Source organism: Olea europaea, chromosome 11 (genome assembly GCF_002742605.1).
Source record: "Olea europaea var. sylvestris chromosome 11, O_europaea_v1, whole genome shotgun sequence".
NCBI classification, from domain to species: domain Eukaryota; kingdom Viridiplantae; phylum Streptophyta; class Magnoliopsida; order Lamiales; family Oleaceae; genus Olea; species Olea europaea.
Window position 1 is genome coordinate 29946328 of NC_036247.1, and position 17074 is coordinate 29963401.

General features: G+C 33.9%; 1 protein-coding gene across 1 annotated transcript; it reads left to right on the forward strand.

Moving 5' to 3' along the window:
• Window positions 1-8587: 8587 nt before the first annotated feature.
• On the forward strand, window positions 8588-16267 carry LOC111404021. The gene is made up of 2 exons (XM_023032732.1): window positions 8588-8826; window positions 13333-16267. Exon 2 carries the CDS (start codon window positions 13457-13459, stop codon window positions 15596-15598), a length of 2142 nt encoding a protein of 713 aa, XP_022888500.1. The 5' UTR covers window positions 8588-8826; window positions 13333-13456; the 3' UTR covers window positions 15599-16267.
• Window positions 16268-17074: the final 807 nt, after the last annotated feature.

Sequence of the window (17074 nt, forward strand, 5' to 3'; positions counted from 1 at the left end):
AACACACGTCGACTTTCATGAAGATGATTTATAATCTTCATTTTCAGAAAATCGATCGTCAAAAACAGTTTATGCTCTTGAATATTTTGATAAGACAATATTCTATATTCCAAATCAACATTTCCAGTTGACAGTAATGGCATTCTGTCTCAAAATGGCACCTTCTTTGTTTCGACCACTTCTTAAAACAACATTAATCTACATTGATGATATCATTCTATTCTCTAACAATGTGGATATTCATGAAGTACTCCTCCAAAGATTTACAAATATTGTCACTGAATATGGCGTCATGTTGTCCCAGAAAAAGATGATCATTGCGACACTAGAAATTGATTTTCTTGAAATGTCTATCAAAAATTAAAAATATTCCTTACAGCAGCATATTGATGGAGAATTTCGTAAATTCCCTTTTGAAAACTTAACAAAACAACAAGTGCAACAATTTCTTGGAGTGGTGAATTATATGACTAATTTTCTCAAACAATTGGCTCCCAAGATATGTTGGAAAAAAATCCTCCCCAATGGGCTTACAAGCAAACTCAAGCTATCAAAAAAAGTAAAACAAAAAATTCTTAATCTTTCCGCACTACAAATTCCACTAATGGAAAATGAATTTTACAAACAGACGCTAATTTTTACTGGGGTACATTACTCTTAGAAGAAAACAACGAAGAAAGAAGAATGTGTTGACGCAAAAGTGGAACATTCAAAGAAGCTGAAAAGTATTACCATTCTACATTCATGGAGATTCTTGCAAGTAAAAGACGAAGTGAAAATTTTCAATTTCATCTCATGGAACATAAGTTTCTAATCGAAGTGGATATGAAAGCATTTCCTCAAATGCTGAACTTCAAGAAGAAACAAGTTCCAAATCACAATTCATGAGATGAGCAGAACGGTTTGCAGATTTGACTTTGAAATCAAACACATAAAAGGAAAATCTAACATACTACCTGATCTACTATCCAAACACCACCTTCCATCCAAACACAAATTCCAACAATTTGTATGTTCAAACTCTTTTCTCAAAATTCACAAAATCCTCCAATCCAAAATTTCCCTCTGGAACTTCAAAATTTCATCAGAAATTGCCCAACCTATTATAGGTCAAAGGAAATCATGTTAAAATATCAATCCCTGGTTATCAAGCTATATGGCATTCAAATTTTTGGAGGACTTGGCTTTCACCTAGATTATCCATTTTTTAACCTCTTCTGTATAAACCCAAGTCGAATAAAAAAAAAAATTGCAAATCCATGATGAAAAAACTGGTTTTATGATCTTAGTTCACAACTTTGGAAGGATTTTCCGTAAATCTTTTCCAAACCAAACAATTAAGTAGTAAGATTCTCTGAATGGTTTTATTCACTTGATCATTGATGTCAAAAATTTAATGCTTTTTGTTTAAAATACAAAAATCTTAGGACTTCATTTAATAATGTTCAGGTAATCCTTATTTTTCAAAGACAATGGTATTTTACTGAATCGGGTTATTATGAACATTTTTCACATGTATAGGAATATTCAGTCCAACCATTTAACTTCGCGAAAAATGAAAAAATTATTCTCAAGAATTCAAAACATTTCAAAGAAAAATGGCAGAACTCAATGAGACAATCCCTCTAGAATTCTAGCCTAATATTGAAGATGATGCACCATGGAAAACACTATCAATGTCATATACTTAAAGAATTCAACAGGATATCCAAGCTCGTATGGACAGTCTAAGCCAAATTTACAATTATTATCCAGTCCGTCCACTTGATGATTATCATTTTGACAATTCTTGAAATCAGTTTTATCTTGGCAGGCCTACTCAAAGCTTAGGACAAATGGTTAAATATTCAGGAGACACTTCAAAGGTCAACAACTCAGAGAAAGACTCTACATTGGTAGAGACAACCAAAATTCACAAGAAAAGTATCCAAAGGCAAGGAAAAGATGTCACAAGGAGGATCAAGCTCAAGCCAACATAAATAAGAACCAAAATTTTCCCAATTTCAAGAATCCCAAGATCCATGGTCATAATCTTTTGATCCCAATGATCCAGACCAACTCGAGAAATTGGAGCAACAGCTTTATGAGGAGCTCTATGAAGAAAAGCATAAGCTTGCAAACATGCCTTGGCGGAAGCAAGTTGAACTATCTTCAAATTCAAAGGACTCAAATAAACCATATAGGGGCAGCAAATCTTGGTACACCGTAAAAATTAATATCATGTGTAATAAAAGTATTTTGTCGCTTTGTATGAATTGTATGTCGTATTATATAATAATTGATGAGGCACTGCTTGTTTATCAAAAGTTCGTAAAAGCAGAATCTGACTTTGTCAAAAAAAGGACTTCTTAGTCAAAAGTCTTTGTCCATTTGTGTCATGATTGTACGTAAGTCTTGTATAATTTTTAAAAGTTGGCTGTATGTTTGTAAAATTGTTGTACCAGTTTGTGTTATTGTGTTTGAAGGTTGAAAGAGCCTTCTCCTCTATATAAGGAGCCTTCCTCCTTCATTGTAAGATCATCGAAATCAGAAATAAAATCTTGAGTTACTTAAGATCATGAGTTTCTAACTTTCTCCGTTTTCTCACTAACATCTACAATTCTAATATTAGTCTCCGTTTTCTCACTAGCATCTAGAATTCTAATATTAGTCTTTCACCAGTAAAGCTAATTATAAATTGTGCTGCAGATCATAATGATCCTACAGGAAGATTCGCAATCCTAAGAGTCAAGCCCTATTTTTTGAACCTTGGATTGGCTGTTTTGTTTGGGCTATAATACCCGTGTCACTACTCTCCCTAGTCTACTCGTTTCAACTCTGACTTCCAACTAAAAATGATGAATAGATTGTCTTACAAATCCATATAAAGACACATAGAAATAACATTAGAGGTCGTTAGATGCAAAATTGAGTAAGGAGGATTAAGTTTTCCAACCATAATTTGCAGTTTTAATGGTGAAAGCGAATAGCAAAATCTCAAGATATAATGTTACCTTCTTGGTCATGTCCCTATTACATATAATATACATGTTTTACTAGTATTACTAGCGAAATAACCCATTAATTTCTCCGATTTTCATACTCTTGGACAAAACTACATCCAGAATAGGGAGAAGTAAAAGAAAATGCAAGAATGGTACCTTATCTTTTCTCTTTATTTTTATCTTTTACATTTTGTTAATAACGTTTCATGTTTGCCCATGTCTATGGCAGAAAACTTAAATAAGCTGTACCCATTGGCACACCTCACACCTTTTTCCTGTAATTGGGCTGAGAAGGGATACTCATCCTTTTTTTTTTGCTGGTTTGGATTTGGTAACTTGTGCTATGCATCAATCAATTTATATAGAAATTCTATTGGGATGTAAAATAAGTTGAGTCTACCTACGTTAGGTTGTGTAGCTCACAAGTCTAATCGAGTTTGACCTACCTTATGTGACAAATAAAAAGTATTACGAAACAATGGTAGCTCTCTCCATTTTGTCGACATATGCCAAGAATTATATGTATCATTAATATCATTAATACAGCAAAGTTCGCATCTTCCCGTTTTCTTATGTACAAAGATCAACTCATCAACATGTCTAGTATCTAGGCATGATTATCTCAAGTCCAATGCTCTAAGATTGATGTTTGTGAAAACTTCACTAATTGAATGTTAAGCTGGGGGTGATCTGACAATATTAATCTATATTGCCAAATTTTAAAATCTATTAGGATATAAAGTTTGTCTCAGTGAATAAATTCTTAAATTCGAAACTTTTAAACAGAGTTCTTGTCCAACAACTAACCAGTAGAGGAATTTGATTGCTAAGCCGTTCATAATCAATTAAATCTTGGATGGAATTAGTGATGGCAGTGGGGCACCCCCACCCTAACCCCGAGCCGTGCCTTGCCTTAGATGGCTTGGGATAGGGGCGGGGCGACAGCTTGTCCCGTTTGCCGTCCAATTTATTTGGTTGTTATTATTATTTTTTTCTCTCTTCACGGGAAGGGTTCGGGGTGGAGTATCGTCGCGCCCACCTCACCACGGGGTGTTAATTTTTGTTATCCCAATATGAAATCGAAGATAGACTATTTATTTATCTAGTAAAACAATACATTTACGAAATTCCATCATCCATGTCCCATTCATCACTTCAAGTACCTCATTTTTTTCTCCCCATTCCCATGTGATGTTGAGTCTTCATTAAATGACCAGGCATAATCGCTGGACCCTCCTTTTTCTCGGTCCTCAACATTTATTTTGAGATATCTCAATTAATTGATATTGAGCTGCACGTAATAATTATTGGTGGAAACAAAAATAAATTATGAATGTTATATTTCTGAAGTGGTCAAGGAACCGGGTGCACTCAACATGTTCCATTTACTATGGGAAGAAGTCGGAGATTTGTTGAATAAGTTTTTCGCCCATCGAGTAAATATATTTCATTCGTGATGTTTTAAAATTAAAAATAGCTTATTTTTTCGATTATTTATTTTTATTATTTTAGATTTCATTATGTTTGTTCGATAGAAGTATTGAAGTTCATCTTTAACTTGACAATAGATTTGAATGTAAATTTCTGAATGTATTGAATCAGACCACCTGAAATTTAATTTCACTTGACTATTGTACATTATACATCAACCCTCAGTGAATAATAGATTTCGATTACTAATTTTAAGTGCTTTGAATCATCTATGGGTGAGATCACGATCAAATATCAATATCTCGATACTTTGGGAATTAAAATGGAATAATCAGAGAATGTATATTCGCGACGTGAAAACCATAAAATATTTAATAGCGAGATCGTGACGCCAAATGAATTTTTAGGGAAATTAACACAACATCCCTACATTTCAATATTATTGTGTAAAACGTTAATACCTTTTATTTTTTTGGCATTTTCACATTTCATTGTGGAAATTATCATTTTCATCAATTTTTAATATAAAATGACAAATATGCCCTTCTATATAAATAAAACAAAAAAGAAAAGAAAAAGAAAGAATAAATTGCTGCTGTACTCCCAAATTTTTTCAAAAAAATCCAAAATAAATAATTAGAAAATCAAAATTTTTGGGGTGATCTCTATCCCCTCCAATTCTTCTGACAGCCACGAGTTTGAAATCGGGGCAGTGACCGTTCCATTGCCCAATAATATATAGCTAGTGATTTGGAGTATATTGTTGAAAATTGTTTATTGTTCGTTGTGGTGGTGGTGGTGGTGAGAGATAGATTTTTTCTTTTAATATTTTAACAATTTATTTGAACTCATTTGCACATTTTTAAAAGTTTAGAAGTATGATTGTAATTTGTTCTTTATTTTTGTTTTACGTAAATATGAGGGTATATTTGTTATTTCACATAAAAATAGATGAAAAATGATGATTTCCACAATGAAAAATGAAAATGTCAAAAAAATGAAAATTATGAACGTTTTGCACAATAATATTGAAAAGTATAGACGTTTTGTTTTAATTAACGGATTTTTACTAGACAATTAAATTTGAATTTAGTAATTCAATATTAATTATTGAATTAATATTATGAGGTGAACACATGAACCGTCGATACAAAATGGAGGGTTTAATGTTTAGTGGAATAGGATAAAATCAATAAATTATCCTGAATGATCAAGATTTGATTGTGTCAACATTAATTTATTGGAGTTTATTTAATTGAGCCTGATTCAATCTTGGTGCTTTCAAAATAAGAATTGAAATAAATTAAGGATTATAATTTAATGTTAATTGTAGTAGAATTAGTTAGTTAAACCAGAACGTATCACACGTGCCATTTATATATGGAAGAGTTTGATTTGTATTAAAACTAAAAAGGAAGAGTCCTTTTGAAATTGTATTATTATTATTTTTTATCCAACTCATGTCCATATCAATGGGCACATATATTTAGAGCCTGTTCGATAGTGATTTTGAGAATTGATTTTTTGATCGTTAGGAGAAAAGTGGGGTCCACCCGTGAGAGAAGAAGTCAAATATGACGACTGAAATAGTAAAATAACGGTCAAAAAATCTATTTTTTAGGCAAAAAATTCACTCCCAAACAGTCTGTTAGTTTAATTGTTGGTTAATTCTTGTTGCACCCACGCATATAATTTTCCTACAAATTTGAGTTTCTGAAAAACAAGGGAGAGCATCGGGTTTGAAAGGTGGAATCAAGAGATCAAACACGAAGATTTTTTTGTAAAACGTGCTATAAAGGTAATTTCTAAAACACTTATTCTTACAAAATTATTTATATTCTTGTATATACACAATTTAATTAAAATCCCATGTTCCCAACAGTATTGTTGCGGACAAGATTGTGACATGTGTGCGCTTTCCTTTTCTTCCCATAAGCTAAATTGAGCAATGATTCTGACCCAAATTTGAATCAAGCACTTGACCAACTACAGCGAAGTTGATCTGCAAGATCAAAAATCGCCCCGTTTGACCCTCATTATTTGAATTTATAATGAGGGGGATATTATTATTTTTTGAAGATTATGAGGTTGAAAAATTTTCAATTTGAGTGTAATATTATTTTATTGAAAATTGTGTGGTTAAAAATAAAATAGAGAAAAAATTGAATTAAATTGAAGAGTTTTAAAGGGGCCAAACGAGGGCTTAACTTGACAGGTAATTTATGGTGCCATAAACTAGAAAGGAAATAAGAAGCCAAAATTTTCGCATTGTTACGGAAAATTTCATGACCATCACAAAATATACGTGTATTACTCTCTCGCGAAAATAATTAGAAACACCAACAAGCACAAACAGATTGTCATGTAGAAGAAAAACCATGCAAAACAAGCATTTCAATCCTGCCCACACATCTTTATAAAAACTGGCATAGAAACACGACCTAACTAAGATTGTAGAGTTGTCGGGACAAATTTCATAAATTTTAATAGTGAGAGTAAAATTGAAAATTATAAGGAATTTCTTGAAAATCTTGTGCAAAATCTTGGATTTAAAATTTAGTGTGGGAGCAACTGACCCCACTGCTCGAATACTAAATCCGCCACTAGCACCATACCTAGATTATAAATCTTATATAGGTCCAAAATTTTAGTGTGTGAACTAGCAGGTGATCTTTGTTCTCAACACGTGACTGGAAAAAATGGCCATCAAAGGCGGACAGACAACATAAGATTGTAAAACCTAGGGAGCTGTTTTGCTGATGGAGAGGTTCAATGTTTATGATGTTTTGGAGTCTGTAGATGTTAGTTCTTATTTATTTCCAACTAGTAACACCATTAGATTTAAAGGGACACAACAATGGATGAAAATTGACAAAACTTGCCAAGTTTTGAACCAAATAATAACCTAACGGATAGATTACTACGACCTAGAAGTGCAGATCCAAAATGTTTGCAGGTTGCGGCCAGTCGAGCCAGTGTGGCCTCCAAAAGGAAATTTTGGCCACCATCTTTTCCATCCATTTCCACGACTTTCGCATTTTATAAAGCATCCGAACACATCTTAGTTTGTTATATATAGGGCATTCCTTGAACTTTTTGTTGCATAATAAGATTTGATTCTACTCCATAATTTCCCACAAGCATAATTTTTGTGTAAATATTCCACTCCAACATTCGTGTCAAAATTGAGTGATAAAGGTAATTGATGTGCGACTTTTATATAATGAAAATCCTTTATATCTTGGGAGATAATTGTTCATAACTTTGAGCGCTAGATTGAACAAAAATATTTTAAAGAAACATCGTGAATTCTCTCATACTTGAATTAACGTCAAACTATTTTTCGAGCAACTACAAGTATGATTTCAATTTGTTCATTTTCTCGACTACCTAATTCTCGATAATTGACGTGCAAATGAGGCTGGAAAAAGTTCATGGCCCAGCCCAAATTATATTGGGCCTTGGCCAATTTCAGACTGAACTTTTAACAAGCGGGCCAATAGACATGGACTTGATCGAATTCTTATAAAAAGCCCCATTTAGCTCAAATTATTTATAAATGCTTATGCCCCATTTGAGAGTGATTTTGAGAATTAATTTTATGACCATTAGGAGAAAAGTGAGGGTTATCTGTAAGAGAAAAAGTCAAATTCTACGGTTAGAATAGTAAAATAAGGATAAAAAAATTAATTTTTTGGGGGTGAAAAATCACTTCCAAACACCCCTTATTTGGGAGAGCTAAAAACTAATTTTGGTAAAAAGGAGTGAAGTTACAAAAATAAGCAAAAGCAATGGAGAAAAGAATAGTTATAGTAAATTTTTGTAATGTTTAATTAAAATTAATGTTAATATTAAGTGCATGTTTGTCTATTAATATAGCCTCTGTTTGACCCCATTAAATTGAATTTCATTTTTCTTTCTTCTATTTTGAATCACACAATCTTTCATAAAATAATATTATACGTAAATTGAAATCTTTTTCCTTCCGTTTAAACAATTCATTTTTTAAAAAAACTATTTTACTGATTTTAATTTGGAAAAAAATGGGAGCCAAACGGGCTAATTAAAATGAGTTTTGAAATAGTAAATTTTTGGAGAATAGAAAAATTAAAAATAAAAATTCAAAATTTACCTGCAAAATATTTCATCTTTCAGAGTGTGTCATTGCTAAACGTGAAAGTGTGGATGCTTCCAGATTCAATTGCGCCGATTGACATTACAAATCACAGAAAATCCTTTCGCTCTCTCTCTCTCTCTGTTCTACCCCAAAATTTTTGCTTTCTTCTTCCCGCCATTTCATTCCCTCTCTTTGCCCGAAGATTTTAAAAACGCACTTTAAAAGTTTAAACTTAAGCACCTCTCTCTCTTTCTGTATTCCAAACAGTGAGCGTTTCTATCTAAAAGATACGAGGTTCGTATGTTTACATACACATACATGCATTGTTCATTTATTTATGTATTTAATTTATATACCGAGAATATTGTGTGTTGAAATTCGTCCAATTTTTTTACGGGTCGGCTGTTTGAATTGAGGTTCAAGAAGTTTTCGCTTCCAGTTTTTGTGTTTGTTTAATTTTTATTTTGCATTTTGATTGATATTTCGATCCAATTTATGATTTATGTGCTCCCTTTCAACATTTCAGAGTTCTAGGGTTTTGAAGATATTAATTCCTAATTTCATTTCATTTTTCATGAAATTGGATCGACTTTTTACTCTCTAGGAAAGTTGATCTTTGAACATTTTGAATTTTTATGGATAATTGCTTTAGGGATCAAGAATAAAGGGAAAAATCTGAACTTTATCTTAGTAATATTACTTGCTTTAAATTGCACATTGTTTATATTTATTCATTTTTGCTAAACATAATTTTAAATTTTGTTGTATGGTTAATAGGTTATGCAGTTTTAGTGAGATAATGGCGTTGCCTTCTGTTTTTGGTTTGTTTATGTTGCATGTATTTGATTTCTCTTTTGTAAATTTTTGTTTAAGATTTATATATAAATCTGCCCAATGTTCTTTCTCATATGTTGGATGTGTACAAACCCATCTAAGAGCTTGTTTGGTTGGGATTAAAATCTGATTTTAATCTAAGTCAAAGTTAAACAATTAATATTAACCACATCTTTCTTCAGTTTTACAATTTTTCGACCACACATTTCAAAAATTTTCATCACAATCTATTATAAAATCTGAATTTAATTCCCACCAAACACTCTCTAAATGAGAATGTTAATGGGTTTCGATGATTCCGAGGATCAGTACTTTCTTTTTCATAATTTTTAAAATTGTTAATGAAATAAAGTGGGAAAGTGCTGTACATGAATGGTTAAATTGAAAAAGTATGTACTGTGGAGTGTATAAATTCACAACTTTAAATTCATGATTGAAATTCATCACTGAGCCTTTCCTGGAAAGCGAGGTGGGCTCTTATCCAAAATCTTAATATTTCTGTCCGTCCAACTTGCACCATGTATAAAAAGAAAAAGCATGGAAAACATTTATTATAGTGATAATCACAACATGATAAGAGTAATCATAAAAGTGTATGTTGTTTCCAAAACGTTATATGTTTCCTTATAACCCATTGTATTTCATCTTGGTTCTGATTGAATGAGTTATGAATCCTCTTGAAAGTGAGACAACCTGCTAAGAATCGTATAAGACATGGCATTTGACATTATGAGATAATGTTTCAGGAAAGTAAGACTTGATATTCGAGAGTGAGGCATTTGCCTAAGTCTGCAAATTGTAATGTAGATAATCCCAAATCTTAGAACATAATAATTTTCACTAATTAATAACAAAGAAAATATCTATTTGCCCATTCAATTTTTAGAAATGGAGTAATTGCAATGTAGACATAGAAGAAACCAGTTTTTCTATGCTACCACTCTAGATTGCTTAATATAATGATGGATCTCATATGTTTCTTGAATGGTTGGAGAGTTTATAGATCTTGAGAATGTATTTCCGTTGGACACGTACATCAACCTGGTAAGAGTTCATTTATGAATATTCACTAATTACATTATAAGAAAATTTTAATTTCATTAAAGCATTTGTTTACAACATTTTCAAACTCTTGTTTGACTCGTGATACTCCTTAATATGCTTTATTTCACCTATTTTGCATTAGTATTTTTTTAATTGGTCAAAATGTTATCATGGTCAAACTAAAAGGTAACGAGAGTGATGGGGGTCGTACGTTATTAGTTCAACATAGTACCTTTGATGTATTACTCCATTAGTTCCTAACTTCACATGATTTATGAACAAAGAGCATTCGTTATGGTCTAGTTGTAATGTCTTGTAGACCATTCTTGCTATCATTCATTATGTATACTTTGAAGAACACAAGAAACATAAGAAATATAAAAGTGAGCCTAGAGTATCAATTAATTACATAATATAGATTTTCAATAGTTAAATTCAGGACCTATTCTTTCAATATTCATTAAAGCGCGCTCTCTCTCTCTCTTGTAAAATTATTTTATAGGAGAATGTATGGTTGAAAATGAGTTTTTAAAAAAATAATTTTTGAACTAATGGGGGCCAAACATAGGCTATATGTGTTCTTCACCCTTATATTATTTTTTATTTTTGAAAAAGGAGAAATTGTGCAAAATTATGATAATAAATTTTCAGCGGCTTGGTAAAAGTGTAACCTTAAATCTTGAAATAAAATTCTGTAATTGTAAAATATTCTTGTTTGTGTATACTGGGCTTGAAATATTATTTGTATGTTAATATTCCTTTAGAAACTCTATTTTTCTGAACGTCCCCTTGTTTACAGCCTGTTCTTGGTCCTGAATATAGGAAAGGGAGTAAGTTTTCAACTTATATCCTTGAGGATTAAGCATGCTAGTATGCTTGATAGATGCAGTTACGATGGTTTACTGTTAATTAATCACAATATTTCTAAGCAAAACCAATTGGTAGATTTCCATTTTTGACCTTCAAAAGGCTGAATGACAAGTTGTAGTTGCTGTTCACGATGCAGGCACAGACAAAAAATAGTTTACCGTCTCACTTGTCACAAGGTGTCCTCCTGTTATTGGTATTGGCACTATACTTTTGTGGCATAAAGCAATGACTATATTGAAGCTCGAAATAATGGAAGGATGAGAAAAAAGTACAGATGAAAATAGAAAAGATAGTAGTACAAGGAATTTACTTGGATGCGATTGTTTCCATACTTTGTGTGTGTTTGGTGCCATCAATTTGAGTATTTTTGTGTCAGGATTACTGGTGTCAATGAGTCGAGCCGAGCTTTTGCTCGGCCAAGAAATCTAGGCTCAAGCTTTTTTGAGCCGGGCAGGCTTGGTTTATTTATTTATTTATAGATATATAAAATGTTAATGCTGCCTAAAAAGAGCACTCGGCTGCCTAAAAATAGGGCAGCAGGCTGCTGGCTTATAAAAGGCAGCGTGTTGCTGCCTTTACAGTTTTTTTTTCTCATTTTTTTGAATGAAAAAGCTCGTGAGCCACATGGGCCGGCTCTGGTTGGGCTCGGCCCGGAACCCCAAATGGGGCTCAAGCTGGGCTGGCTCAGGCTTTTTCCGGGCCAAGCCATTGGTTGCCTAAGTTGGCCAGCTTGATTGTCGTCCGTAGTCAGAATAGAACCAATAAATCTTTTGGTATGGAGAAAGATAGCTATGGTAAATTTTCATTTTTGGGTCAATTCCTAAACAAAATATGTAACCTAACAAATAGCAAGAAAAGGATAAAATTGACTAGAGTAAACTATAACATGATCAAGGGGAATAAAAATTTAAGGTTAAAAAATCTGTGATTGACTAGACACAAACCATAACTTGATTGAAGTGGGAATAAAACTTTAAATGTTAAAACATCTGTACTTGTGCAGCTTCCTATGATTCAACAGAATACGCAGAGTTTTATAATGAAGAGCACAATAGGGGTTATGTGCAAAAAGAAAGTTAAAAGGAAAAAAATCTGGTTCAATGAAAATACCGTGCAGTTTATGGAAGTTGAACAGAATCACCTACTTTCCTGATTTTTTTATTTTATTTTTTAAATTGAATTCTACTTGTATGCACTTGACTTAGTAGAGTTATCAAGATTCTGTGGCCAGAATCAAGCTTTTAATGGAGTTGAGCAGAATGAACCTAGTTACCTGATTTATTTTTTTTATTCACTTCTACTTGGTCATACACTTGAAATCATGTTTGGTAGAGTTATCTGTGAATCAGTCCTCTTCTTGATTACTTTTGTGATCACATTATTCCCCATACTGTTTTCTTACCCCACCACCCACCTTGTCTCGGAGTGAGTGGACATTTTTCTTTTCTCATGTTTCTTTAGTTCTTCGGTTTACAATGTGCATATTTCTGGTTAAACAATGAAAATACTGAACATAGATAACAGGAACAGTGCCATGGTTAATGAAATGACCTACTGGCGAAGAGTTGAGTTGAAAAACTTTGTGGCGGCCTATAAAAAATGATTTATCCATCTACTGTAAAGATGTATCTTATCATCATATAATGCAAGCTGTGAAAGCTTGATTGTCCGATGGAACGTGAATTGACTTTTTTGATTTCCCCGGTAATATATGTTGATAGACGGTTCTTATTTGTTTCTCTTTTGAGGTTTTTGTGCCTTGCGTCTATGCCCATTGTTGGGCGGTCCAATAGTTCTCTCATTATCCAATTGCCATTTAAACATCTCTGCATTGCAGCTATAGAGGCTTCAATTTGTAATAACTATTGTCGTGCTGCACTTTTCATTTTATTTTGTTTATATTTAGCCTAAGAAAGCTTCCTTGCTTGCTGTTTTTTGCTTCATCATGGTTGTTTCAAAAATTTTCCCCCCCTTTTGTTACAAAAAGGTGAACTTGGTAATGAATGAACTTGAAAGTAATTCCTATGGAAATATCTTTGCATTTGTTTGCAGTGTTGTCTTGGGGGAAAGAGCATAGTTATCTGGTTTGAGCAGGAAGAGAATTTGCAGTTCTGTTGATTACTACTCTTTGAAAAATTTGAGTAGTAGACTTTCCTATTACTACTGCTTGTTGAGGATGGAGTGCAATAAAGATGAGGCCTCTCGAGCCAAAAGGATTGCAGAGGAGAAGATGGAGAACAATGACTTTGAAGGGGCGAGAAAGATTGCCTTGAAAGCACGAAATTTGTACCCTGAACTTGAGAATATACCACAGATGCTGGCCATATGTGATGTTCACTGTGCAGCTAAAAATAGGATTTTGGGATCCGAAAAGGACTGGTACGGAATCCTTGGGGTTGGAAAGTTGGCTGATGAATTGACTATCAAGAAACAATACCGACGACTTGCACTAGTTCTCCATCCTGATAAGAACAGATTTCCTGGTGCAGAAGCTGCTTTTAAGCTGATTGGGGAAGCAAATTTAGTGCTTACGGACCCAGCAAAGAGGACTTCATTTGACAGTAAGATTAGAGTTTCAGTTCGATCAACTCCATCAAATCAAACCCCTCATCACATAAACATAAATCCTTCTTTTAAGAAACAATATGGATTCCAAAACAAAGTCCCAAACTATTTTGCTGATAAATTCAGTGGTCTGAATCATCATCAAGCAACAGGGTTTAATTCTACAGTTGGACAGGAAATGTTCTGGACTTGTTGCCCGTTTTGCATTATTAAATTCCCTTGCCAGAAAGAAAATGGGAACAAATCTTTGCAGTGCCCTTACTGCTTAAAAACCTTTATTGCTTATGATGTAGGTTCCCAAGGTGTTTCCGTAGGATCCAAATGTAGTCAACCCAGTGCTCCACACGTGTTTTCGAAAGCAGGGATACCAAACCAGGGCCCCCCGAAAAAGGGTGTGCAAAGTAACACTACATTCCCAGCTCCTGGTGCAGGATCTCAGGGGAGTGCTAGTGGTAAAGCACTTGGATCAGAATCAGGTATGCGGACCAATAGCACTGCCAAGGTCAGTGGGGATGTGAAAGTGAAAGAAAGAAAGACGCGGAATTTCTATTCAACGAGTGGTGGAATTTCCAATGGGGATGAAATGACTAGAGAACCAGGAGATCAGAAAAACAAAAATAGGAAGAGGGGAAGGAAGAGGGCAGTGGAATCTAGCGAGAGTTGTGATACATCAAGTAGTGATGACATAGAAGATGTGACTGTTGAGGAAAATTTTGGAGATCCTGCTAACATGGGAGATTCTGGACTTAATAGTAACCACATTGTACGAAGATCAACTAGGCAAAGGCAGCATATCTCATACAATGAAATTGATGATGACAATGACTACAATGACATTGCCATCCCTCCAAAGAGATCATGTAGTAATAGTAAAGAAGAGCAAGAGGATTCTCTAGATACTGAAGATTTGACGGGTGGTGATGCAAATAGCTTTCATACTGATGCAGACAACACAAGAACTCAAGAAATAGATGATTCTCAATCAGATTCAGATGAAAAAATATATGAGTGTCCCGATCCAGAATTCAATGATTTTGACAAGGGCAGAGAGGAAAGCTGTTTTGCTGTTGATCAAATGTGGGCTTGTTTTGATACATTAGATGGCATGCCAAGATTCTATGCACTGGTCAAGAAGGTAGAGAGTCCTGGATTTAAATTGCAAATTACCTGGTTAGAAGCTGATCCAGAAGATGAAGATGAGAAGAATTGGGTTAGAAAGGAGTTACCTGTTGGTTGTGGCCGATTCAAGCGTGAGACGACTCAATATACTTCTGATCGTTTTACATTCTCTCATCAAGTGCTTTATGAGAAAGGTAAGAAGAGAGGTTCTTTAGTAATATATCCTAGGAAAGGGGAGATTTGGGCTCTTTTCAGGGACTGGGATATAAGGTGGAGTTGCAACCAAAAGAATCCTAAACATTTCAAATATGAAATTGTGGAGGTTCTCTCTGATTTTGTTGCAGGTGATGGTGTGAAGGTTGCTTACTTGGATAAAGTTAGAGGATTTGTGAGCCTATTTCAGCGAATGGGCAAGAGTGAGGCTGATTCATTTTTGATACGGCCCAATGAGCTGTTTAGGTTCTCTCATCAAATTCCTTGTTTTAGAATGAATGGTGCTGAAAGAAGTGGAGTTCCAGAAGGTTCCTTTGAACTTGATCCCAATTGCATACCTCTCAATCCTGATGATTTGTGGTACCCAGTCAAGGGAAAGGCATTCAAGGAAAACATGGATGCTGAAGTCAACGCAAAGTAATTTTGCACCTGAGAGTATGAGCATGCTGAAGTTGTGGACTTTAGATGATTGTTGAGAAGATGTCTAAACAAAAAACGCCTTCTATTTTGTAGTATATTATTAAATGTAAAAGGAAAACATGACAGTGAATCCAGTCCATGGCAAAGCAATTGCTAAATGCTACTCTACCCAGCCATTGGATGTATATTGTGAATTTGAGAGGGATGAACTTTGGGATCAGCGATCTGTGCTCTGGTGAGAGATTCTGTGACTTTTAGTTGAGTCTTTTTTTGGCTGTTCTTCCAGTAAAGAATGATTTTGCATGGCGTTCTGCTTACCAGCTCACTGGGAAGGATCAGGTCTTTTAAGCAAGCTAGGAGCTTTTATCCAGCCACGGTTTCAGGGAGAATATATGGAAAAGATGAAGTTAAGGAACTAGAATCCTTGTGAAATTAAACTGTTGTTACTAGAAATGATTTATGGTTTACCATGTGTATTTTAACATATTGCCTGGACAATGACCTTTTGTAATTGCAGCTGTTTTATTCTAGATAGAGGATGAACCCCGTGTTTTTGCCTTGTAGCGGACCTCCAGTTAGGTTTATTTCTTTGATGATGTAAAGATCTGTTCTGTTAAGACATGCTAATGGTGGAGGGTTCTGTATGCAAATTGGAATTACCTTTTCTTTTTCTTTTTCTTTTTCTTCTGCTATGATCTCCTTTATGTTATATGGTGCATGAAAACAGTGTTTGGAACGTGCCTAAGCTTTTGCTCGCCTCTAATTTATTAGCTAATGGGACAGTTAAATGTGAATTATCAGTTCTGATGCATTTTTCTTTGTACCTGCAGCATATGACATGAATAAAATTAAGAAGAGTCTGAAAACTTGAGAACAATTGCTGGGTGCTACCTGTACAATTTTCAAGATCAGCTATATGTGTTTGAATAATGCTATTCATCGTTAGTAAAAATCATTACAGGTATATGTGATAGTGAGTTTTTTTGATTCATTGGTCAATGAAGTTGTGATGTATTTTAATGCATTGGACGATAAAACCAAGGGATTCATGATCATCTGCATTAATAAAGATACATACACATGATGAGAACATTACATGTTTCTTGGATGGTTGATATTTTATTGCTAGAAAAAGTGGAAACGTACTTTAATATTCAAGTGAACAATTATTAGGTTGGGTATTTGGTCAAGTTAAACTAGTGACATTAGTTATGGTGGTAGGTAGCGACGGGTCGCACAACATTTGAAATTATATAAAATTTTGAAGTTTTTAAATATATATATAAATCACATTTTGTCCCATCTCTTTTGTTGAAATTTTGGCCCTGGTTATATGAATGACTATTTTTTAATCAATGGAGCATATTTGTAGTAGGGTATTTTCATTGCTTTGTCCAAAAGCTATTGTCAAATCACTCTCGTTTCAAGTGTGCTCTTGCATTACCCACGTAGTCCATCGAAATGCTCCAGAATTGAC